Source organism: Strigops habroptila, unplaced genomic scaffold, assembly GCF_004027225.2.
Source record: "Strigops habroptila isolate Jane unplaced genomic scaffold, bStrHab1.2.pri NW_022045603.1_ctg1, whole genome shotgun sequence".
NCBI classification, from domain to species: domain Eukaryota; kingdom Metazoa; phylum Chordata; class Aves; order Psittaciformes; family Psittacidae; genus Strigops; species Strigops habroptila.
The window spans coordinates 1-24,179 of record NW_022651084.1 but is presented as its reverse complement, the minus strand read 5'-3'; the positions used below and the strand labels follow the sequence as shown (position 1 = coordinate 24,179).

General features: G+C 63.4%; 1 protein-coding gene across 1 annotated transcript; it reads right to left on the bottom strand.

Annotated features, from left to right (window-relative positions):
* Positions 1 to 150: 150 nt before the first annotated feature.
* LOC115603046 (ryanodine receptor 1-like) lies at positions 151 to 24,110 on the bottom strand (the record flags this gene model as incomplete). Its single annotated transcript, XM_030474577.1, is given in 24 exon segments — positions 151 to 228; positions 1,691 to 1,831; positions 2,773 to 2,862; positions 2,969 to 3,047; positions 3,162 to 3,325; positions 4,450 to 4,590; positions 4,664 to 4,754; positions 5,855 to 6,075; positions 7,723 to 7,892; positions 8,790 to 8,910; positions 8,991 to 9,102; positions 10,822 to 11,008; positions 12,219 to 12,354; positions 12,442 to 12,536; positions 14,745 to 14,877; positions 15,918 to 16,032; positions 16,543 to 16,816; positions 18,667 to 18,810; positions 18,910 to 19,021; positions 19,848 to 20,048; positions 21,944 to 22,132; positions 22,208 to 22,372; positions 22,374 to 22,866; positions 23,884 to 24,110. Coding segments are annotated over 24 exon segments (3,879 nt in total), but the record flags the coding sequence as incomplete, so codon positions are not given.
* Positions 24,111 to 24,179: the final 69 nt, after the last annotated feature.

The window sequence follows — 24,179 nt, the reverse complement described above, 5'->3', positions numbered from 1 at the left end:
GTGGGATATGGCACATGGGCTATGGGGTATGGGCTATGGGGTGTGGGGATGTGGGGATACAGGATATATGGGGATATGGTGGGCTATGGGGTATGGGATATGGGGTGTGGGGCTATGGGGTGTGGGGCTATGGGGCACGGCGGCACCGACCTGCAGCTCCCGGGACAGCGTGACCCCCGACAGGTCCACGGGCTGGGGGCTGTAGCCGTGACTGGGGTCGTAGGTGGCCTTGGGGGGACCCAGAGCAGCGTGAGGGGACCACGGGCCCCTGAGCACCCCATGGGCCTCACGGAGCACACGGACCCCATGGACCCCTATGGGTTCTTGGGGTCCTCTGCATCACCCCATGGACCCCTATGGACCCCATGGACCCCCACTGGAGCCCATGGACTCCTATGGGCCCCATGGACCCCCACTGGAGCCCATGGACCCCTATGGACCCCATGGACCCCCACTGGAGCCCATAGACCCCCATTGGAGCCCATGGACCCCTATGGGTTCTTGGGGTCCTCTTCATCACCCCATGGACCCCTATGGACCCCATGGACCCCCACTGGAGCCCATGGACTCCTATGGGCCCCATGGACCCCCACTGGAGCCCATGGACCCCTATGGACCCCATGGACCCCCACTGGAGCCCATAGACCCCCATTGGAGCCCATGGACCCCTATGGGTTCTTGGGGTCCTCTTCATCACCCCATGGACCCCTATGGACCCCATGGACCCCCACTGGAGCCCATGGACCCCTATTGGACGTCATGGACCCCCATTGGAGCCCATGGCCCCCTATGGACCCCATGGACCTCCATTGGAGCCCATGGACTCCTATGGACCCCATGGACCCCCATTGGAGCCCATGGACCCCTATGGACCTCATGGAACTCCATTGGAGCCCATGGACTCCTATGGACCTCAGGGACCTCCATTGGAGCCCATGGACCCCTATGGACCCCATGGACCCCCACTGGAGCCCATGGACCCCTGTGGACCCCATAGACCCCCATTGGAGCCCATGGACCCCTATGGACCCCATGGACCCCCATTGGAGCCCATGGACCCCTATTGGACCCCATGGACCCCCACTGGAGCCCATGGACCCCAATGGACCCCATGGACCCCCATTGGAGCCCATGGACTCCTATGGACCCCATGGACCCCTATGGACCCCATGGACCCTCACTGGATCCCATGGATCCCATGGACCCTATGGACCCCATGGACCCCCACTGGATCCCATGGACCCCTATGGACCCCATGGACCCCCACCAGATCCCATGGACCCCTATGGACCCCATGGACCCCCACTGGAGCCCATGGACCCCTATTGGACGTCATGGACCCCCATTGGAGCCCATGGACCCCTATGGACCCCATGGACCCCCATTGGAGCCCATGGACCCCTGTGGACCCCATAGACCCCCACTGGAGCCCATGGACCCCTATGGACCCCATGGACCCCCACTGGATCCCATGGACCCCTATGGACCCCATGGACCCCCACTGGATCCCATGGACCCCTATGGACCCCATGGACCCCCACTGGATCCCATGGACCCCTATGGACCCCATGGACCCCCACTGGAGCCCATGGACCCCTATGGACCCCATGGACCCCCACTGGACCCCCACTGGAGCCCATGGACCCCTATGGACCCCATGGACCCCCATTGGAGCCCATGGACCACAGACCTGGGCAGACTGGGAGATCTTTCGGGTCTTCTTCTTCTCCACCTTGTCCTCCTCTCCCTCCCGGGCCTTCTCCACCGTCCACTCCCAGGCCAGCATCGCCTTGAGGGACTCCTTGATGGGCCACCGGTAGATCTCCTTGTCCTGGGGCAGATGTGGGGCTCAGGGGGGGGTGCCCCCCAACACACGCCCTCAGCTGGAGGCCGAGATGGGCCCATCCAAGGACTCCAATGGGGGTTTGGGGGTGTCCGGGGGGAGCTGAGGGGTCCAGATGGGGCTGGAGGATGAGGATGGGGCCGGGGGGGGGCAGATGAGGTTGAAGGATCCCAATGAGGTTGATGAGGATGGGTGGGGTTCAGGGGGTCCCAAAGAGGTTGAGGGCAATGGAAGGGGTTGGGGAGATCCCAATGAGGTTGATGGTGATGGATGGAGTTGGGGGATCTCTATGACGTTGGATGGAGTTGGGGGGTCTCAATGAGGTTGGATGGAGTTGGGGGATCTCCATGAGGTTGGATGGAGTTGGGGGGATCTCCATGAGGTTGGATGGAGTTGGGGGGTCTCCATGAGGTCGGATGGGGTTGGGGAGTCTCAATGAGGTTGGATGGAGCTGGGGGGTCTCAATGAGGTTGGATGGAGTTGGGGGGATCTCCATGAGGTCAGATGGAGTTGGGGGATCTCCATGAGGTTGGATGGGGTTGGGGGGTCTCAATGAGGTTGGATGGAGTTGGGGGGGTCTCAATGAGGTTGGATGGAGTTGGGGGGATCTCCATGAGGTCAGATGGAGTTGGGGGGTCTCAATGAGGTTGGATGGAGTTGGGGGGGTCTCAATGAGGTTGGATGGAGTTGGGGGATCTCCATGAGGTTGGATGGAGTTGGGGGATCTCCATGAGGTTGGATGGAGTTGGGGGATCTCCATGAGGTTGGATGGAGTTGGGGGGTCTCAATGACGTTGGATGGAGTTGGGTGGATCTCCATGAGGTTGGATGGAGTTGGGGGGTCTCAATGAGGTTGGATGGAGTTGGGGGGATCTCCAGGACATTGGGGGTGTCCTGCAGGGGCTGGGGGGGGCCAGCAGGACCCGGTACCTTCTCAGAGAAGGTTTTGTATGGGCGCAGCATGGGGTGGGTCTTGGCCTCTTCATCCACCGTCTCCCCAAAGGACCAGTTGTTCTGGATCTGCCGAGGGACAGGACACCATTAGGGGTGCTGGGACACCACTGGGGGTGCTGGGACACCACTGGGGGTGCTGGGACATTGTGGGGGTCCCGGGCCGGGGTCCCACCTTGTCGAAGGCCCACTTCTCATGGGTGAACTCCGCGTACTTGTTGATGAACCCATCGAGCTTCTCAGGGATGATGACACTGGAGGACAGGGGGGGTCAGGATGGGACCTGACCTGCTGGGCAGGGCTGTGGGGCAGGGCTGTGGGGCAGGGCTATGGGGCAGGGCTATGGGGCAGGGGGTCTCTGGGCTCACTTGAGGGTCTCCACGGGCTTCGGGTCGAAGTTGCCCTCGGCGTCCACGGCCGCCTTCTTCTCGGTGCGGGAGGAGTAGCTGGCGTCGGCGTAGTCGGGCGGGAGGGCGCCGGCGATGGCGCAGAGGCACGGCATGGCCAGGCGGGACAGCTCCGCGTCGAAGCGCTGCCGGCACCCGCAGCCGTCAGCATCCCCGCTCCCGTCATCATCATCATCCCCATCGTCATCCCCATCGTCATCGTCATCCCCATCGTCATCGTCATCCCCATCACCATCATCCCCATCATCATCATCATCCTCCCCATCATCATCCCCATCCTCATCATCATCCCCATCATCCCCTTCATCCCCATCATCATCATCATCATCCCCATCTCATCATCATCCCCATGTCCCCATCCCCATGTCCCCATCTCCACCATCCCCATCTCCACCATCTTCATCCCCATGTCCCCATCCCCATGTCCCCATCTCCACCATCATCGCCCCCATCCCCATCATCCCCATCCCCATGTCCCCATCCCAACCATCCCCATCCCCATGTTCCCATCCCCACGTCCTCACCATCCCCATCCCCATGTCCCCATCCCCACCATCCCCATCCCCACATTCCCATCTCCATCCACATCATCCCCATCCCCATGTCCCCATCCCCACCATCCCCATCTCCACCATCATCATCCCCATGTCCCCATCCCCATCATCCCCATCCCCATGTCCCCAAATCCATCCCCATCATACCCATTCCTGTGTGCCCATACCCACGTCCTCACCATCCCCATCCCCATCATCCCCATCCCCATGTCCCCATCCCAACCATCCCCATCCCCATGTTCCCATCTCCATCCACATCATCCCCATCCCCATGCCCCCATCCCCACGTCCCCACCATCCCCATCCCCATGTCCCCATCTCCACCATCTCCAACCTCATCATCCCCATCCCCACCATCCCCGTCCCCATCCCAACCATCCCCATCCCCATGTTCCCATCTCCATCCACATCATCCCCATCCCCATGCCCCCATCCCCACGTCCCCACCATCCCCATCTCCATGTCCCCATCGTCACCATCATCATCCCCATCCCCATGTCCCCATCTCCACCATCTCCAACCTCATCATCCCCATCCCCACCATCCCCGTCCCCATCCCAACCATCCCCATCCCCATGTTCCCATCTCCATCCACATCATCCCCATCCCCATGTCCCCATCTCCACGTCCCCACCATCCCCATCTCCACCATCTCCACCATCCCCATCCCCATCCCCACCATCCCCACGTCCCACCTTGTGCGCGAGGGACTGGAAGATGCCCCAGAAGAGCTTCCTGGTGAGGTGCAGCTCCTCCTCGGAGCTCACGCCGTGGTTGGGCCACCCGCTGGGCAGGCAGTAGTACTTCCAACACCGCTCATAGTGATTGGTCAGCAGCTGGGGGCCGGGGGCAGGTCAGGGGGGGTGTCCCCATGGTGGGACCCCCATGGTGGGCCCCCCATGGCCTTACCTTCAGCGGCATCTTGGAGAACTCATTGAGGATGGGCACGTCGAAGACCAGGCGGCGCAGGAGATGCTGCAGCATGGAGGGACGGATGTACCTGGGGGGACATGGGGGGGTTGGGTGCCCCACTTGGGTTTGGGTGCCCCGTGGTTGGGTTTTGGGTGCCCCATGGTTGGGTTTTGGGTGCCATAGTTGGAGTTGGGGTGCCAGAGTTGGGTTTTGGGTACCATAGTTGGGTTTTGGGTGCCATGGCTGTGGCACCCATGGCTGGGTTGTGTTGCCCATGGTTGAGTTGTGGCACCCATGGTTGTGTTTTAGTGCCCACGGTTGGGTCATGGTGCCCATGGTTGGGTCATGGCGCCAATGGTTGGATTGTGTTGCCCATGGTTGAGTTTTGGTGCCCATGGTTGGGTTGTGGCCCCCATGGTTAGGTCCTGGTGCTCATGGTTGGTTTGTGTTGCGCATGGTTGGGTCTTGGTGCCTATGGTTGGGTTGTGTTGCCCATGGTTGCGTTTTAGCACCCATGGTTGGGTCCTGGCCCCCATGGTTGGGTCATGGCACCCATGGTTGGGTCATGGCACCCATGGTTGGGTTGTGTTGCCCATGGTTGCATTTTAGCACCCATGGTTGCGTTTTAGCACCCATGGTTGAGTCCTGGCCCCCATGGTTGGGTCATGGCGCCCATGGTTGGGTTGTGTTGCCCACGGTTGCATTTTAGCACCCACAGTTGGGTCCTGGCCCCCATGGTTGGGTCATGGCGCCCATGGTTGGGTCGTGTTGCCCATGGTTGCGTTTTAGCACCCATAGTTGGGTCATGGCGCCCATGGTTGGGTTGTGTTGCCCACGGTTGCGTTTTAGCACCCATAGTTGTGTCATGGCGCCCATGGTTGGGTTGTGTTGCCCACGGTTGCATTTTAGCACCCACAGTTGGGTCCTGGCCCCCATGGTTGGGTCATGGCGCCCATGGTTGGGTCGTGTTGCCCATGGTTGCGTTTTAGCACCCATAGTTGGGTCATGGCGCCCATGGTTGGGTTGTGTTGCTCATGGTTGCGTTTTAGCACCCATGGTTGCCTTTTAGCACCCACGGTTGCGTTTTAGCACCCATGGTTGCGTTTTAGCACCCATGCTTGGGTCCCGCCCCCCACGGCTGGCTCCCGCGCCCCCCGGCTGGCTCCCGGCACCCCCGGCACCGCTCACCGGCACAGCGCCATGAGGCACTCGTCGATGAGGTCGCGCTGGGCCTTGGTGAGGGCCCTGCCGCGGGACAGCCGGTAGATGGTGTGCAGCGTGGAGTCCACCAGGCCGGCGCGGTGCTCGGTGCCCGCGAACAGCGGCGCGCACTTGGTCAGCAGCGGCAGCACCGCCTGGCTCAGGTACCGGTTCAGCGCCAGCGCCATCTCCGTCGTGCTGAATGTGGCCTGGGGGGGGGGGGGGATATGGGTCACCGCGGGGCACAGGGACCCTGGAGCAACCCCAGAGCGGGGTTTGGGGACCACAGACCCACCCCATAGGGGAATTTGGGGGGCCCACAGAGGGGTTTGGGGTGCCCATAGTGGGATTTGGGGGCCCCACAGAGGGATCTGGGGTGCCCATAGTGGGATTTGGGGGCCCCACAGAGGGATTTGGGGTGCCCATAGTGGGGTTTGGGGTGCCCATAGTGCGATTTGGGGTGCCCATAGTGGGGTTTGGGGGCCCCACAGAGGGGTTTGGGGTGCCCATAGTGGGATTTGGGGGCCCCACAGAGGGATTTGGGGTGCCCATAGTGGGGTTTGGGGTGCCCATAGTGGGGTTTGGGGGCCCCACAGAGGGGTTTGGGGTGCCCATAGTGGGATTTGGGGTGCCCATAGTGCGATTTGGGGGCCCCACAGAGGGGTTTGGGGTGCCCATAGTGGGATTTGGGGTGCCCATAGTGGGATTTGGGGGCCCCACAGAGGGGTTTGGGGTGCCCATAGTGGGATTTGGGGGCCCCACAGAGGGGTTTGGGGTGCCCATAGTGGGATTTGGGGGCCCCACAGAGGGATTTGGGGTGCCCATAGTGGGATTTGGGGTCACCCCAGACCCACCCCATTGGGAGATTTGGGGTCCCCATAGAGGGATTTGGGGTCTCCATAGAGGCTTCCTATAGGGGGATTTGGGACACCCCAAACCCACCCTATAGAGTAGTGAAGGTTTGGGGGACCCCAGCCCCACACCATGGTCCAAGACAGGTTTGGGTCCACTCATGCCCCCCAGCGCCGCCCCATAGGGCACATCTGTGCCCCCCAGCCCAGCCCCATGGGGCAGCTCAGCACCCCCCAGCCCAGCCCCATAGGGCACATCTAGGTCCCCCCATCCCAGCCTTACAGGGCACATCTGTGCCCCCCAGCCCAGCCCCATGGGGCAGCTCAGTGCCCTCCCAGCCCAGCCCCATAGGGCACATCTGGGTCCCCCCATCCCAGCCCCATAGGACACATCTGTTTCCCCAGCACCGCCCCATGGGGCAGCTCAGTGTCCCCCCAGTGCCGCCCCATAGGGCACATGTGGGTCCCCCCATCCCAGCCTTATAGGGCACATCTGTGTGCCCCCCAGCCCAGCCCCATGGGGCAGTTCAGTGCCCCCAGCCCAGCCCCATAGGACACATCTCTGTTTCCCCAGCACCGCCCCATGGGGCAGCTCAGTGTCCCCCCAGTGCCGCCCCATAGGGCACATGTGGGTCCCCCCATCCCAGCCCCATAGGGCACATCTGTGTGTCCCCACCCCCATGGGGCAGCTCAGTGTCCCCCCAGTGCCGCCCCATGGGGCACATCTGTGGTCCCCAGCGCAGCCCCATAGGGCACATCTGTTCCCCCAGTGACGCCCCATGGGGCAGCTCAGCGCCCCCCAGCGCCGCCATGGGGCAGCTCAGCACCCCCCAGCGCCGCCATGGGGCAGCTCAGCACCCCCCAGCCCAGCCCCATAGGGCACATCTGTGCCCCCCAGCCCAGCCCCATGGGGTACATCTGGGTCCCCCCATCCCAGCCCCATAGTGCACATCTGTGCCCCCCAGCACCGCCCCATAGGGCAGCTCAGCGCCCCCCGGCACTCACGGTGTCGAGCGAGGCGGCCGCGCGCATGTCGGGCAGGAAGCCCACGTCCAGCACGTGCAGCAGCAGCTCCTGCGTCTCCACCCCATAGACGCGGTCCAGGAACAGCACCATCGGCGCCTTGTGCTCGGGCACGAAGCTGGCGGCCAGGCGCGGCTCCACCACCCCCCCGTCTGCAGGGGGGGGGGCACCCACCGTGGGGCAGCCGGGGAGGGGGGCGCTCCCAGCTCCCCCCATCTCCCACATCCCACATCCCCACATCTCCATATCCCCATATCCCATACCCCATATCCCATATCCCACACCCCATATCACATACCCCATATCCATATCCTATACCCCATATCCCATATCCCACACCCCATATCCCATAGCCCATATCCATATCCTATACCCCATATCCCATATCCCCATATCCCACACCTCATATCCCATGCCCCATACCCCATATCCATACCCCATGCCCCATATCCCATACCCCATACCCCACGTCCCATACCCTATATCCCATACCCCATATCCCGTACCCCACACCCCATATCCCATATCCCATGTCCCCATATCCCATACCCCATATCCCGTACCCCACACCCCATATCCCACACCCCACACCCCATATCCCACACCCCACACCCCATATCCCATACCCCATATCCATATCCCATGCCCCATATCCCATGCCCCATATCCATATCCCATACGCTATATCCCACCACCCACACCCCATATCCCATATCCCATACCCCATATCCCATATCCCATGTCCCCATATCCCATACCGCATATCCCATACCCCACACCCCATACCCCATACCCCATATCCCATACCCCATACCCCATATCCCATACCCCATATCCCATACCCCATACCCCATATCCCATATCCCATATCCCATACCCCATACCCCATATCCCATATCCCATATCCCATACCCCATACCCCATATCCCATACCCCATACCCCATATCCCCATATCCCATACCCCATATCCCACACCCCGCACCCCATACCCCATATCCCGTACCCCACACCCCACCCCCCCCCCCCGCCCCACACCCCCCGTCCCCACCTTTCCCCAGGGTGGGCAGCTGCAGGGGGAGGCTGATGATCCCCACCAGGTCCTCCAGCGGCACCAGGGAGCGCAGGATCGCCCGGATCCGCAGCGCTTCCCCCTTTCCCGCCTGGATCAGCTGTGGGATGCGGGGGGGGGTCACCCCAGGCCCTGTCACCCCCATCTGTGTGTGTGCCCCCCCCTTTGTCCCCTCCTTACATGCATCTCGGGGGCGCAGCGGCCCAGCAGGTCGATGAGGGCGGCATAGAAGGACATGATGGCGTTGCCCAAATGCACCCGGTTCTCCTCGGGGGGTTCCTCACCCCCAAACCTGAGCGGGGACAAAGAGGGGGGGTCAGGAATGGGGGACCTCCAGAACCCCCCCCCCAGGGATGGGGATGGCAGGGACAGGGATGGGAATCCCATGGGGACCCCCAGGGATGGGTTCAGGGATGGTTGTGGGCTCATCAGAACCCCAAACCTGTCCCCATCCCATTCCCATCCTTGGCCTGGTCCCCATCCCCATCCCTACCCCTGTGTCTCCATCCCCATATCCTGGTCCCTCATCCCATATCCCCATTCCAATCCCTGCATCTCCATTCCTGTGTCCCCGTGCATCCCCATCCCATCCCCATCCTGTTGCCCATTCCCATCCCATCCCCATCCTATTGCCCATCTCCATCCCATCCCCATCCCATCCCCATGTCCATGCCCATCCCATCCCCATCCTGTTGCCCATTCCCATCCCATCCCCATCTCCATGCCCATGCCCATCCCCTTTCCATTGCCCAGCCCTGTCCCATTCCCATCTCCATCCCATTCCCATTGCGCAATTCCATCCCATTCCCATCCCATCCCATGACTCCTGGCTCCTTGCAGCACTTGCAGCAGGCGCTGGGCCTGTCCCACTGCCCATTCCCATTGCCCATCCCCATTCCCATCGCCCATCCCCATCCCCATCCTCATCCCCATTGCCCATCCCCATTGCCCATTGCCCACCCCATTCCCATCCCCATTCCCATTGCCCATCCCATTCTCATCCCCATTGCCCATCCCCATTGCCCATTGCCCATTCCCATCCTCATCCCCATTGCCCATCCCCATTCCCATTGCCTGTCCCATTGCCCATTGCCCATCCCATTGCCCATTCCCATTCCCATTGCCCATCCCCATTCCCATTGCCCATTCCCATTCCCATTGCCCATCCCATTGCCCATCCCCATTCCCATTGCCCGTCCCATTGCCCATTGCCCATCCCATTGCCCATCCCCATTCCCACTGCCCATCCCATTGCCCATCCCCATTCCCATTGCCCATCCCCATTCCCATTGCCCATCCCATTGCCCATCCCCATTCCCATTGCCCGTCCCATTGCCCATTGCCCGTCCCATTGCCCATCCCCATTCCCATTGCCCGTCCCATTGCCCATTGCCCATCCCATTGCCCATCCCCATTCCCATTGCCCACCCCATTGCCCATCCCCATTCCCATTGCCCATCCCCATTCCCATTGCCCGTCCCATTGCCCATTGCCCATCCCATTGCCCATTCCCATTCCCATTGCCCATCCCCATTCCCATTGCCCGTCCCATTGCCCATTGCCCATTGCCCATCCCATTGCCCATCCCATTGCCCATCCCCATTCCCATTGCCCATCCCCATTCCCATTGCCCGTCCCATTGCCCATTGCCCATCCCATTGCCCATTCCCATTGCCCATCCCCATTCCCATTGCCCATCCCCATTGCCCACCCCACTGCCATTGCCCATTGCCCATTCCCATTGCCCATTGCCCATTGCCCATTGCCCATCCCCATCGCCCACCCCATTCCCATTCCCATTGCCCATTGCCCATCCCCATTCCCATTGCCCATTCCCATCCCCATTCCCATTCCCATTGCCCATTGCCCATCCCCATCCCCATCGCCCACCCCATTCCCATCCCCATCCCCATCCCCATTGCCCATCCCATTGCCCATTCCCATCCCCATCCCCATTGCCCACCCCACTGCCATTGCCCATTGCCCACACCGTTGCCGTGCCCTGACTCACGGCTCCCTGCGGCGTTCCCGGCGGACGCTGGGCCCATCGCGGGCCGGATCCTGCGCGATGCCCATGGCCTCCTGGATGGCGGCCAGCAGCCCGCAGCCGCCCTCGCCCCGCAGCGCCGGCCCGAAGCACTCGGGGCGCCGGATCAGCAGCCGCACCACCACGTTGGCGTTCTCCTCCACGCTCTCCCCTGGCACGCCATGGACACCCCCATGGGACACCCATGGACACCCATGGACACCCCCATGGGACACCCATGGGACACCCCCAATGGACACCCCAATGGGACACCAGCCACACCACCACGTTAACACCCATGGGCACCCCAATAGGACACCCCAATGGGACACCCATGGACACCCATGGACACCCCAATGGACACCCCCATGGGACACCCATGGACACCCCCAATGGACACCCCAATGGGACACCCATGGACACCCCCAATGGACACCCCAATGGGACATCCACGGACACCCCCAATGGACACCCTAATGGACACCCCCATGGGACACCCATGGATACCTCAATGGACCAACCCATGGACACCCCAATAGGACACCCATGGACACCCACAATGGGACATCCACGGACACCCCCAATGGACACCCCAATGGACACCCCCATGGGACACCCATGGATACCTCAATGGAGCAACCCATGGACACCCCAATGGGACACCCATGGACACCCACAATGGGACATCCATGGACACCCCCAATGGACACCCCCAATGGGACACCCATGGACAACCCAATGGACCAACCCATGGACACCCCAATGGGACACCCATGGACACCCCCAATGGGACATCCATGGACACCCCCAATGGACACCCCCAATGGGACACCCATGGACAACCCAATGGACCAACCCATGGACACCCTCATGGGATACCCATGGACACCCCCAATGGACCAACCCATGGACACACATGGACACCCCAGTGGGACACACATGGACACCCCAATGGGACATCCACAGACACCCCCAACGGATCAAGCCATGGACACCCCCAATGGGACACCCATCAACACCCCCAGTGGACCAACCCATGAACACCCATGGACACCCCATGGGACACCCCCAATGGGACGCCCCATGGGACCCCAGGGACACTTCTGGGACACCCCATTGAACCCCCCATGGGATACCCCATAGGAGACCCCCAAAGCGACACCCCCAATGAACCATCCCATGGGACACCAGCAACACCCATGGGACACCCCATAGAACCCTCAGGGGACCCCTGCGTCCCAGCTTAGGGAGGAAGGGACCCCAGGGTGCCACATTAGAGGGACCCCCAAACTACCACTTTCAGGGGGCACACATGGGGGGTCAACGGGATGCTGGGGACCCCCCCGGGTGCCAGTTTTGGGGCTCAGGCCCCCCCAGCTCACCATTGACGAAGACGGCGAAGCGCAGGAAGTCGAGGTAGCGCTCCCCCCCGCAGGGGTTCCACCCGATGTCGGGGTACCCCTTGGACAGCAGCATGGGGCAGCTCTGCAGCCCGCAGCCCGCCAGGTACGTCACCACCTGCGGGGGACGGGGGGGGCACGTTGGGGGCACATGGGGGGCACATTGAGGGGACACAGAGCGGGGGGTACATAGGGGGGGTCCCACCTTCTCCAGGTCCTGCTCCTTCAGCGCCAGCGCCAGCTCGTTGTTGTCAATGACGGAGGCGGCCGCCACGTCCAGGGGGGTGGAACCCCGCATGCCTGGGGGGGGGACACACACATGGGGGTCAGGGGCACCCCGGGGGGACAATGGGGGGGTCAGGGTGATGCTGGTGCCATAGGGGTGCCATAGGGGTGATGTTGGCGCCATAGGGGTGACACGGGGGTGATGCTGGTGCCATAGGGGTGACACGGGGGTGATGCTGGTGCCATAGGGGTGATGCTGGTGCCATAGGGGTGACACTGGGGTGATGCTGGTGCTGCAGGGGTGATGCTGGTGCCATAGGGGTGACACGGGGGTGATGCTGGTGCCATAGCGGTGATGCTGGTGCCATAGGGGTGATGGTGGTGCCATAGGGGTGACACGGGGGTGATGCTGGTGCCATAGGGGTGATGCTGGTGCCATAGGGGTGACACGGGGGTGATGCTGGTGCCATAGGGGTGATGCTGGTGCCATAGGGGTGACACGGGGGTGATGCTGGTGCCATAGGGGTGATGTTGGTGCCATAGGGGTGACATGGGGGTGATGCTGGTGCCATAGGGGTGATGCTGGTGCCATAGGGGTGACATGGGGGTGATGTTGGTGCCATAGGGGTGATGTTGGTGCCATAGGGGTGACATGGGGGTGATGCTGGTGCCATAGGGGTGATGCTGGTGCCATAGGGGTGACACGGGGGTGATGCTGGTGCCATAGGGGTGATGCTGGTGTCATAGGGGTGATGGTGGTGCCATAGGGGTGACACGGGGGTGATGCTGGTGCCATAGGGGTGACATGGGGGTGATGCTGGTGCCATAGGGGTGATGGTGGTGCCATAGGGGTGATGCTGGTGCCATAGGGGTGACACGGGGGTGATGCTGGTGCCATAGGGGTGATGCTGGTGCCATAGGGGTGACATGGGGGTGATGTTGGTGCCATAGGGGTGATGCTGGTGCCATAGGGGTGACATGGGGGTGATGCTGGTGCCATAGGGGTGATGCTGGCGCCATAGGGGTGACATGGGGGTGATGCTGGCGCCATAGGGGTGACATGGGGGTGATGCTGGTGCCATAGGGGTGACATGGGGGTGATGCTGGTGCCATAGGGGTGATGCTGGTGCCATAGGGGTGACACGGGGGTGATGCTGGTGCCATAGGGGTGACATGGGGGTGATGCTGGTGCCATAGGGGTGATGCTGGTGCCATAGGGGTGATGGTGGTGCCATAGGGGTGATGCTGGTGCCATAGGGGTGACACGGGGGTGATGCTGGTGCCATAGGGGTGATGGTGGTGCCATAGGGGTGATGCTGGTGCCATAGGGGTGACACGGGGGTGATGTTGGTGCCATAGGGGTGATGCTGGTGCCGTAGGGGTGACACGGGGGTGATGTTGGTGCCATAGGGGTGATGCTGGTGCCGTAGGGGTGACATGGGGGTGATGCTGGTGCCATAGGGGTGATGGTGGTGCCATAGGGGTGACATGGGGGTGATGCTGGTGCCATAGGGGTGATGCTGGTGCCATAGGGGTGACACGGGGGTGATGCTGGTGCCATAGGGGTGATGCTGGTGTCATAGGGGTGATGGTGGTGCCATAGGGGTGATGCTGGTGCCATAGGGGTGACACGGGGGTGATGTTGGTGCCATAGGGGTGATGCTGGTGCCGTAGGGGTGACATGGGGGTGATGCTGGTGCCATAGGGGTGATGGTGGTGCCATAGGGGTGACATGGGGGTGATGCTGGTGCCATAGGGGTGATGGTGGTGCCATAGGGGTGATGCTGGTGCCATAGGGGTGACACGGGGGTGATGTTGGTGCCATAGGGGTGATGCTGGTGCCGTAGGAGTGACATGGGGGTGATGCTGGTGCCATAGGGGTGATGGTGGTGCCATAGGGGTGACACGGGGGTGATGCTGGTGCCATAGGGGTGATGCTGGTGTCATAGGGGTGATGGTGGTGCCATAGGGGTGACATGGGGGTGATGTTGGTGCCATAGGGGTACCATATGGGTACTATGGGGGTACCAGAGGGGTACCATGAGGCTACCATGGGGGTGCTATGGGGTACCATGGGGTACAAGGGGTACCACAGGGGTACCGGGGGGGTGCCATGGGGGTGCCATGGGGATGCTGGGGGGTGCCATGGGGGTGCCATGGGATACGAGGGGTACCACAGGGGTGGTGGGGGGGTGCCATGGGGGTGCCATGGGGTGCCATGGGGGTACCACGGGGGTGCTGGGGGGGGTGCCATGGGGTGCCATGGGGTGCCACGGGGCTCACCCAGGCCGATGCTGCTGTTCTCCAGCAGGTAGCCGAGGTGGTCGAACATGGAGCGCTGGTTCTGGCGGCTGATGCGGCAGAAGTAACACAGGAACCGGCAGCAGCTCGTCACCATCTTCGGGAAGCGGATCTCCTGCTCCGGGACACCGGGAATGGGGGGTCAGGGACACCGGGAATGGGGGGTCAGGGACACCGGGAACGGGGGGTCAGGGACACCGGGAATGGGGGGTCAGGGACGCTGGGAATGGGGGGTCAGGGACGCCGGGAACGAGGGGTCAGGGACAACGGGAACGGAGGGTCAGGGACACCGGGAACGGGGGGTCAGGGACGCCGGGAACGGGGGGTCAGGGACGCCGGGAATGGAGGGTCAGGGACGCCGGGAATGGGGGGTCAGGGACGCCGGGAACGGGGGGTCAGGGACACCGGGAACGGGAGGGTCAGGGACACCGGGAACGGGGGGTCAGGGACACCGGGAATGGAGGGTCAGGGACACCGGGAATGGGGGGTCAGGGACGCTGGGAATGGGGGGTCAGGGACGCCGGGAACGAGGGGTCAGGGACAACGGGAACGGAGGGTCAGGGACACCGGGAACGGGGGGTCAGGGACGCCGGGAACGGGGGGTCAGGGACGCCGGGAATGGAGGGTCAGGGACGCCGGGAATGGGGGGTCAGGGACGCCGGGAACGGGGGGTCAGGGACACCGGGAACGGGAGGGTCAGGGACACCGGGAACGGGGGGTCAGGGACACCGGGAATGGAGGGTCAGGGACACCGGGAATGGGGGGTCAGGGACGCCGGGAATGGAGGGTCAGGGACGCCGGGAATGGGGGGTCAGGGACGCCGGGAACGGGGGGTCAGGGACGCCAGGAATGGAGGGTCAGGGACACCGGGAATGGGGGGTCAGGGACGCCGGGAATGGAGGGTCAGGGACACCGGGAATGGGGGGTCAGGGACACCGGGAATGGGGGGGGTCAGGGACACCGGGAATGGGGGGTTCAGGGACGCCAGGAACGGGGGGTCAGGGACGCCGGGAATGGGGGGTTCAGGGACGCCAGGAACGGGGGGTCAGGGACACCGGGAATGGGGGGTTCAGGGACGCCAGGAATGGGGGGTCAGGGACACCGGGAATGGGGGGGTCAGGGGGCGATGAGGGGTCGGGGGGGCCCGGGGCTCACCTTGGACTCGCCGCCCCCCAGCACGCTGACCATGACCTGCATGACGGTCTCGTGCATCCCCAGCGCCCGCATCAGGTTGGGGTGCTGGTAGAACACCTTGTTGTTCATGATGTTCCTGCGGGGGAAAACGGGGGGTCACGGGGTGGCGATGGGGGTGTGGGGCGCTCAGGAGGGGAGATGGGGTGGCAATGGGGAGATGGGGTGGCGATGGGGATATGGGGTGGAATGTCATTGGGTACCCCAGGGATGCCATAGGGTACCCCAGGGATGCTCAGGGATGCCATTGGGTACCCCAGGGATGCTCAGGGATGCTCAGGGATGCCGTTGGGTACCCCAGGGATGCTCAGGGATGCCATAGGGTACCCCAGGGATGCCGTTGGGTACCCCAGGGATGCTCAGGGATGCTCAGGGATGCTGATGGGAACCCCAGGGATGCTCAGGGATGCCGTTGGGTACCCCAGGGATGCCATTGGGTACCCCAGGGATGCTCAGGGCTGCCGTTGGGTACCCCAGGGATGCTCAGGGATGCAATTGGGTACCCCAGGGATGCTCAGGGATGCTCAGGGCTGCCATAGGGCACCACGGGGAGCCCCTCGGGCGCAGTGGGGGTGCCGGGGGCACGCACCCGATGCTCTGGATGAGCAGGTTCTCCTCCTCGGGGCCCATCTGCACGATGAGCAGGGAGCGGATCTGGCTGAGGCTCTCGAGGAGGGCGACGGCGTCGGGCACCGAGCGGCTGCTCAGGGTGTAGGCGCGCGGCAGCGCCCGCACCAGCTCGCCCAGCGCGTCGTACTGCCGGTGCAGGAGGCTGAACATGGCCCGCACCAGCTCCGGGCTCTGGATGAACGCCTCCTGCGCCCAGTGCACCATGGTCTGCGAGATGAGCTCCTGCAGGGAGCCTGCGGGCACCCGGGGCAGGGCGTCGGGACGGGGCACCCAGCGGTGCGGGGGGAGACGGGGACACGAGGGGGGGGGCAGTGGGGATGGGGCACCCGTGGTGGGGATGGGGATATTGGGCACCCATGGAGGGTATTGGGGATGGGGTGCCCATGGGGGGCATTGGGGATGGGGCACCTGTGGTGGGGATGGGGATATTGGGTACCCGTGGAGGGTATTGGGGATGGGGTGCCCATGGAGGGTATTGGGGATGGGGTGCCCATGGGGGGCATTGGGGATGGGGTGCCCATGGAGGGTATTGGGGATGGGGTGCCCATGGGGGGCATTGGGGATGGGGTGCCCATGGAGGGTATTGGGGATGGGGTGCCCATGGGGGGTATTGGGGATGGGGCACCCATGGTGGGGATGGGGACATGGGGCACCCATGGAGGGTATTGGGGATGGGGTGCCCATGGTGGGGATGGGGCACCCATGGTGGGGATGGGGATATTGGGTACCTGTGGGTGCAGATGGGGACAGGGACAGCGGGGGGGGATTGGCGATGGGGCACCCATGGTGGGGATGGGGATATTGGGTACCCATGGAGGGTATTGGGGATGGGGTGCTCATGGAGGGTATTGGGGATGGGGTGCCCATGATGGGGATGGGGATATTGGGTACCCATGGAGGGTATTGGGGATGGGGTGCCCATGGAGGGTATTGGGGATGGGGTGCCCATGATGGGGATGGGGATATTGGGTACCCATGAAGGGTGTTGGGGATGGGGCACCCATGGTGGGGATGGGGATATTGGGCACCCAGCGGTGCGGGGGGAGACAGGGACACGGGGGGGGCATTGGGGATGGGGCGCCCATGGTGGGGATGGGGATATTGGGCACCCAGCGGTGCAGGGGGAGACAGGGACACGGGGGGGGGCATTGGGGATGGGGCGCCCATGGTGGGGATGGGGATATTGGGCACCCAGCGGTGCAGGGGGAGACAGGGACACGGGGGGGGGCATTGGGGATGGGGCGCCCATGGTGGGGATGGGGATATTGGGTACCCATGGAGGGTATTGGGGATGGGGTGCCCATGGGGGGCATTGGGGATGGGGCACCCGTGGTGGGGATGGGGATATTGGGTACCCATGGAGGGTATTGGGGATGGGGCACCCATGGGGGGGATGGGGATATTGGGTACCCATGGAGGGTATTGGGGATGGGGCACCCATGGGGGGGATGGGGATATTGGGTACCCATGGAGGGTATTGGGGATGGGGCGCCCATGGGGGGGATGGGGATATTGGGTACCCATGGAGGGTATTGGGGATGGGGCACCCATGGGGGGGATGGGGATATTGGGTACCCATGGAGGGTATTGGGGATGGGGCACCCATGGGGGGGATGGGGATATTGGGTACCCATGGAGGGTATTGGGGATGGGGCGCCCATGGGGGGGATGGGGATATTGGGTACCCATGGAGGGTATTGGGGATGGGGCACCCAGGGGTGCGGGTGGGGATATTGGGTACCCGTGGAGGGTATTGGGGATGGGGTGCCCATGGTGGGGATGTGGACATGAGGCACCCATGGGTGCGGATGGGGACATGCAGTGGGGATGGGGAAATGGGGTACCCGTGGGGGGGGGTATTGGGGATGGGGCACCCATGGGGAGCACTGGGGACATGGGTTACCCATGGGTGGCGACGGAGACAGGGACACCATGGGGGGGGGGCACTGGGGATGGGGCACCCAAGGGTAGGGAGAGGGTGGCACAGATTGGACAATGGTTGGGTGGGGAGGGCGGGACAAGGCCTTGGGGTGACCCCCTGGGTCCCCCCCCCCCCTTTCCCGCCCCATATCCCCCCCCTCACTGGGCGCCGGTGGCTCCTCGGGGGGGGGCTCCTCCTCCTTGGTGGTCCCACGGAGCCCGACCACCTTCTGCACCAGCCCCAGCAGCCGCTGCCGCAGCGACGCCTCCTCTTCCTCCTCCTCCTCCTCCTCGGGCAGCTCGATGCCTGGGGGGGGGGGGGGGCCCATGGGACAGGGTCACGGTTGAGGGGTGGGGGGGACCCCCCCAATGTCCCCACGGGGGGTGTCCCGGGGTCTCCGCTCACCGCAATGGGCCAGGAGGTCGTTGTGGAAGTCCAGGAGCTCGTCGCGGATGTCCTCGGGCACCGGACACTCCTCCTCGTCCACCCCGTCCTTGTAGTGCAGCAGCATGTTCACCTGCGGGGGGCCGGGGGCCGTGGTGGGATGTGCTTATGTCTGTCTGTTCCCATCCCCATTCTGATCCCATTCCCATCCCCATTCCCATCCCCACTCCCATCCTATTCCCATCCCCATCCCATTCCCCATTCCTATCCAATTCTCAGCCCACTCCCATCCCCATTCCCATCCCTGCTTCCATCCCATTCCCATCCCTATCCCTATTCCCACTCCTATCCCATCCCCAACCCCATCCCCATCCCCATCTTCATCCCCATCCCCATCCCCACCCCATTCCCCCCATCCCCACCCCATCCCCATCCCCACCCCATTCCCACCCCATTCCCATCCCCATCCCCACCCCATCCCATCCCCACCTCATTCCCACCCCATCCCCACCCCATCCCCACCCCCATCCCCATCCCCACCCCATTCCCACCCCATCCCCATCCCCATCCCACCCCATTCCCATCCCCACCCCATCCCCACCCCATCCCCATCCCACCCCATCCCCATCCCACCCCATTCCCATCCCCATTCCCATCCCCATCCCCACCCCATCCCCACCCCATCCCCATCCCCACACCATCCCCATCATCATCCTCATCCCATCATCATCCTCATCCTATCCCCATCCCCATCCTCATCCTCATCCTCATCCCATCCCCATCCTCATCCTCATCCCATCCCCATCCCCATCATCATCCTCATCCCATCATCATCCTCATCCTATCCCCATCCCCATCCTCATCCTCATCCTCATCCTCATCCCATCATCATCCTCATCCTATCCCTATCCCCATCCCCATCCCCACCCCATCCCAGCGCATTCCCAGCGCACCCGCACCTGCTCCTGCGGCGGGGAGCGGAACTCGCGGGTGCGCCGCGCGGTCTCCGCCGCCGTCATGGTGAGCGCCCGCATGAGGCGCCCGTAGCGGCGCCGCTGGTCGCGCTGCAGCCGCTGGACGTGGCGCTCCGAGAACGCCACCAGCGCCTCCACGCGGTGCTGCAGCTCCCGCGAGCAGAAGTACTGCAGCAGCTCGCACATCTGCGGGGCGAGACGGGGGGGGGGGGCGGGTGGGGGGGACATGGGGTGTGGGTGTGGGTGTGGGGTGCGGGGGACATGGGGTGTGGGGTGTGGGGTATGGGGTGTGGGGTGCGGGGGACATGGGGTGTGGGGTATGGGGTGTGGGGGACATGGGGTGCGGGGTGTGGGGTGTGGGGTGTGGGGTATTTGGTATATGGGGTATGGGGTGTGGGGTGCGGGTGTGGGGTGTGGGTGTGGGGTGTGGGGTGTGGAGTACAGGTGTGGGGTGTGGGTGTGGGGTGTGGGGTATGTGGTATGCGGGGTGTGGGGTGTGGGGTGTGGGGTATTTGGTATGTGGGGTGTGGGGCGTGGGGTGTGGAGTACAGGTGTGGGGTGTGGGTGTGGGGTGTGGGGTATTTGGTATGCGGGGTGTGGGGCGTGGAGTGTGGGGTATAGGGTATGTGGGGTATGTGAGGTATGGGGTGTGGGGCATGGGGTGTGGGATATGGGGTGTGGGGTGTGGGGTATTGGATAGGGGGTATGGGGTGTGGGATATGGGGTATAGGGTATGTCGGGTATGGGGTGTGGGGTGTGGGGTATTTGGTATGTGGGGTATGGGGTGTGGGGTGTGGGTGTGGGGTGTGGGGTATTTGGTATGTGGGGTATGGGGTGTGGGGTGTGGGGCGTGGGGTGTGGGTGTGGGGTGTGGGGTATTTGGTATGTGGGGTATGGGGTGTGGGGTGTGGGATATGGGGTATAGGGTATGTGGGGTACGTGAGGTATGGGGTGTGGGGTGGGGGGTGTGGGGTGTGGGGTATTTGGTATGTGGGGTATGGAGTGTGGGGTGTGGGTGTGGGGTGTGGGTGTGGGGTGTGGGGTATTTGGTATGTGGGGTATGGGGTGTGGGGTGTGGGATATGGGGTATAGGGTATGTGGGGTATGTGAGGTATGGGGTGTGGGGTATGGGGTATTTGGTATGTGGGGTGTGGGGTGTAGGTGTGGGGTATGGGGTGTGGGATATGGGGTATAGGGTATGTCGGGTATGGGGTGTGGGGTGTGGGGCATGGGATATGGGGTATGGGGTGTGGGGTATGTGGGGTATGGGGTGTGCAGTATGGGGTATGGGGTATGTGGGGTGTGGGGTGTGGGGACATGCAACATGGGCATGTGGGATATGAGGACATGGGGATATGAGGACATGGGGGTATGGGGACATGGGGATATGGGATATGGGGCAGCGGATATGGCATATGGGGTGTGGGGTGTGGCATATAGGGACATGCAACATGGGGATGTGGGATACGAGGATATGGGCATACGGGATGTGGGGCTATGGGGATATGGGATGTGGGGCTATGGGGATACGGGATGTGGGGCTATGGGGATACGGGATGTGGGGCTATAGGGATATGGGATGTGGGGCTATGGGGATACGGGATGTGGGGCTATGGGGATACGGGATGTGGAGCTATGGGGATACGGGATGTGGGGCTATGGGGATACGGGATGTGGGGCTATGGGGATACGGGGTGTGGGGCTATGGGGATATGGGATGTGGGGCTATGGGGATATGGGGTGTGGGGCTATGGGGATATGGGGTGTGGGGCTATGGGGATACGGGATGTGGGGCTATGGGGATACGGGGTGTGGGGCTATGGGGATATGGGGTGTGGGGCTATGGGGATATGGGGTGTGGGGCTATGGGGATATGGGATGATGTGGGGCTATGGGGATATGGGATGTGGGGCTATAGGGATACGGGATGTGGGGCTATGGGGATATGGGATGTGGGGCTATAGGGATACGGGATGTGGGGCTATGGGGATATGGGATGTGGGGCTATGGGGATACGGGATGTGGGGCTATGGGGACTCGGTCCCCTCCGGCTCCGTGCCTCTCCTGGAGCTTCCCCTCACCTGCAGCTTGACCGACTCAGGCAGCTTCATCTGCAGCAGCCCTTCCTCCAGCCCTTCCTCTTCCTCCTCCTTCTCCTTCTCCTCCTCCTCCTTCTCTCCCTTCTCCTTCTCGTCTTCCTCCTCCTTCTCCTCCTCCTCTTTCTCCTCTTCCTCTTTCTCCTTCTCCTCCTTCTCTTTCTCTTCCTCCTCCTCCTCCATCTCCCCGGCCTCAATGGCCTTCCTCCTCGCCTCCTCGTCCTCCTCCTCCTCACCATCCACCGGTGCCTCCTTCTCCCCGAAGACCCTGGGGTCGATCATCCTCAGGACCTTCCTCACATCCTCATCCTCCAGCGCTCCCACGGCCAACAGCGCCGACACCAGTTTGAGCACCGGCACCAGTTGATATTCCACGCTGCCTCCCACCGGGTCCCGGGCGTGCGGTCCCCCCCCCGGCCACCGCCTCGGCCAACATCTTGATGGCTCGAGCTCCCAGCTCTTCCAAGGGGATACTGGGGCTCAGCTGCGCCCTCCCATTGCCGGGAGCCAGGATAAAACAGGGATCAGCAAAGTGGGGCCGGGGCCGGAGGCAGGCGCTGGGTCCCACGCCGGGGGGACCGGGCGCGCGCCCGCCGCTGGGGAACAGGGTGATGCTCTTGGTGGCCTCGGTCATGGGGATGATGAACTCGGCGCTCATGGAGGAGCAGGCGCGTTGGGCGGCGTCGAGGTGCATGGCCAGGAGCAGGTCGTAGTAACCGGCGCGGAGGGGCCCCGGGAGCTCCGGGCTCTCGATGGCGAAGAGGAGCTGCGCCTGGTCCACGTGGCTGCAGAGCGCGTGGGCCACCCGGTTGTTGCCCAGCGCGCACACGGCGCAGTAGAGCTTCAGCGTGTGCTGCTGGAAGCGCTGCAGCTCCAGCTCCTCCGACAGCTCCATGATGTCCATGCACCTGTGGGGCACGGGGAGATGGGGGGAGATGGGGGGAGAGGGGGGGAAAGGGCAACCGGGGGCTATAGGGTGGAGAGGTGGAGAACATCAGGATGGGACATGGGTCTAACATGGATGGGCAGGACATGGGGTCCACTGGGACGTGATGATCCCTCGGGACATGATGGTCCCTAGAGCAGGACATGGGGGTCCATTGGGAATCAAAGGGGGTGTGGGGGGGTCCATTGGGACACAATGATCCCTGGGGCAGGGCAGGGGGGTCCACTGGGACATGATGATCCCTTGGGACATGATGGTCCCTAGGGCAGGACATGGGGATCCATTGGGACTCAATGGGGGTTGGGGGGCCCATTGGCACTCATCGGGGGTTGGGGGTGTCCATTGGCACTCAATGGGGGTTGGGGTGTCCATTGGCACTCAATGGGGGTTGGGGTGTCCACTGGCACTCAATGGGGTTGGGGGTGTTCATTGGCACTCAATGGGGGTTGGGGTGTCCATTGGCACTCAATGGGGATTCGGGGAGTCCACTGGCACTCAGTGGGGATTCGGGGAGTCCATTGGCACTCAATGGGGGTTGGGGTGTCCACTGGCACTCAATGGGGTTGGGGGTGTTCATTGGCACTCAATGGCGGTTGGGGTGTCCACTGGCACTCAATGGGGTTGGGGGTGTTCATTGGCACTCAATGGGGGTTGGGGTGTCCATTGGCACTCAGTGGGGTTGGGGGTGTCCATTGGCACTCAATGGGGATTCGGGGAGTCCATTGGCACTCAATGGGGGTTGGGGTGTCCACTGGCACTCAATGGGGTTGGGGGTGTCCATCGGCACTCAATGGGGGTTGGTGGTCCATCGGCACTCAATGGGGGTTGGGGCGTCCACTGGCACTCAACGGGGGTTGGGGCGTCCGTTGGCACTCAACGGGGGTTCAGGGGATCCATTGGCACTCAACGGGGGTTGGGGCGTCCGTTGGCACTCAAGGGGGGTTCAGGGGATCCATTGGCAGCCCGGGGGGGCCCTGACCTGTTCTCCTCGGGGATGTGCAGCGCCATCATGACGCGGGGCTCGGAGCACTCCACGGCCCAGCCCAGGCGCTCCCCCAGGCGCGTGGTCTCCACGCTGAGGCTCTCGTTGGGGAGGCGGCTCCAGGTGACGGGCGCCAGGACCTGCAGCCCCAGGCGGGGCGGACACTGCGGCTCCGGGTTGTGCCGCTCGCTGCTGAACATGGCGGCCGAGATGGGCAGGATGTTCTGGGGGGACACAGGGGGCAAGGGGAGCCAACGGTTCATCTTGGAGCCTCCATAGATCTCCACCACCCC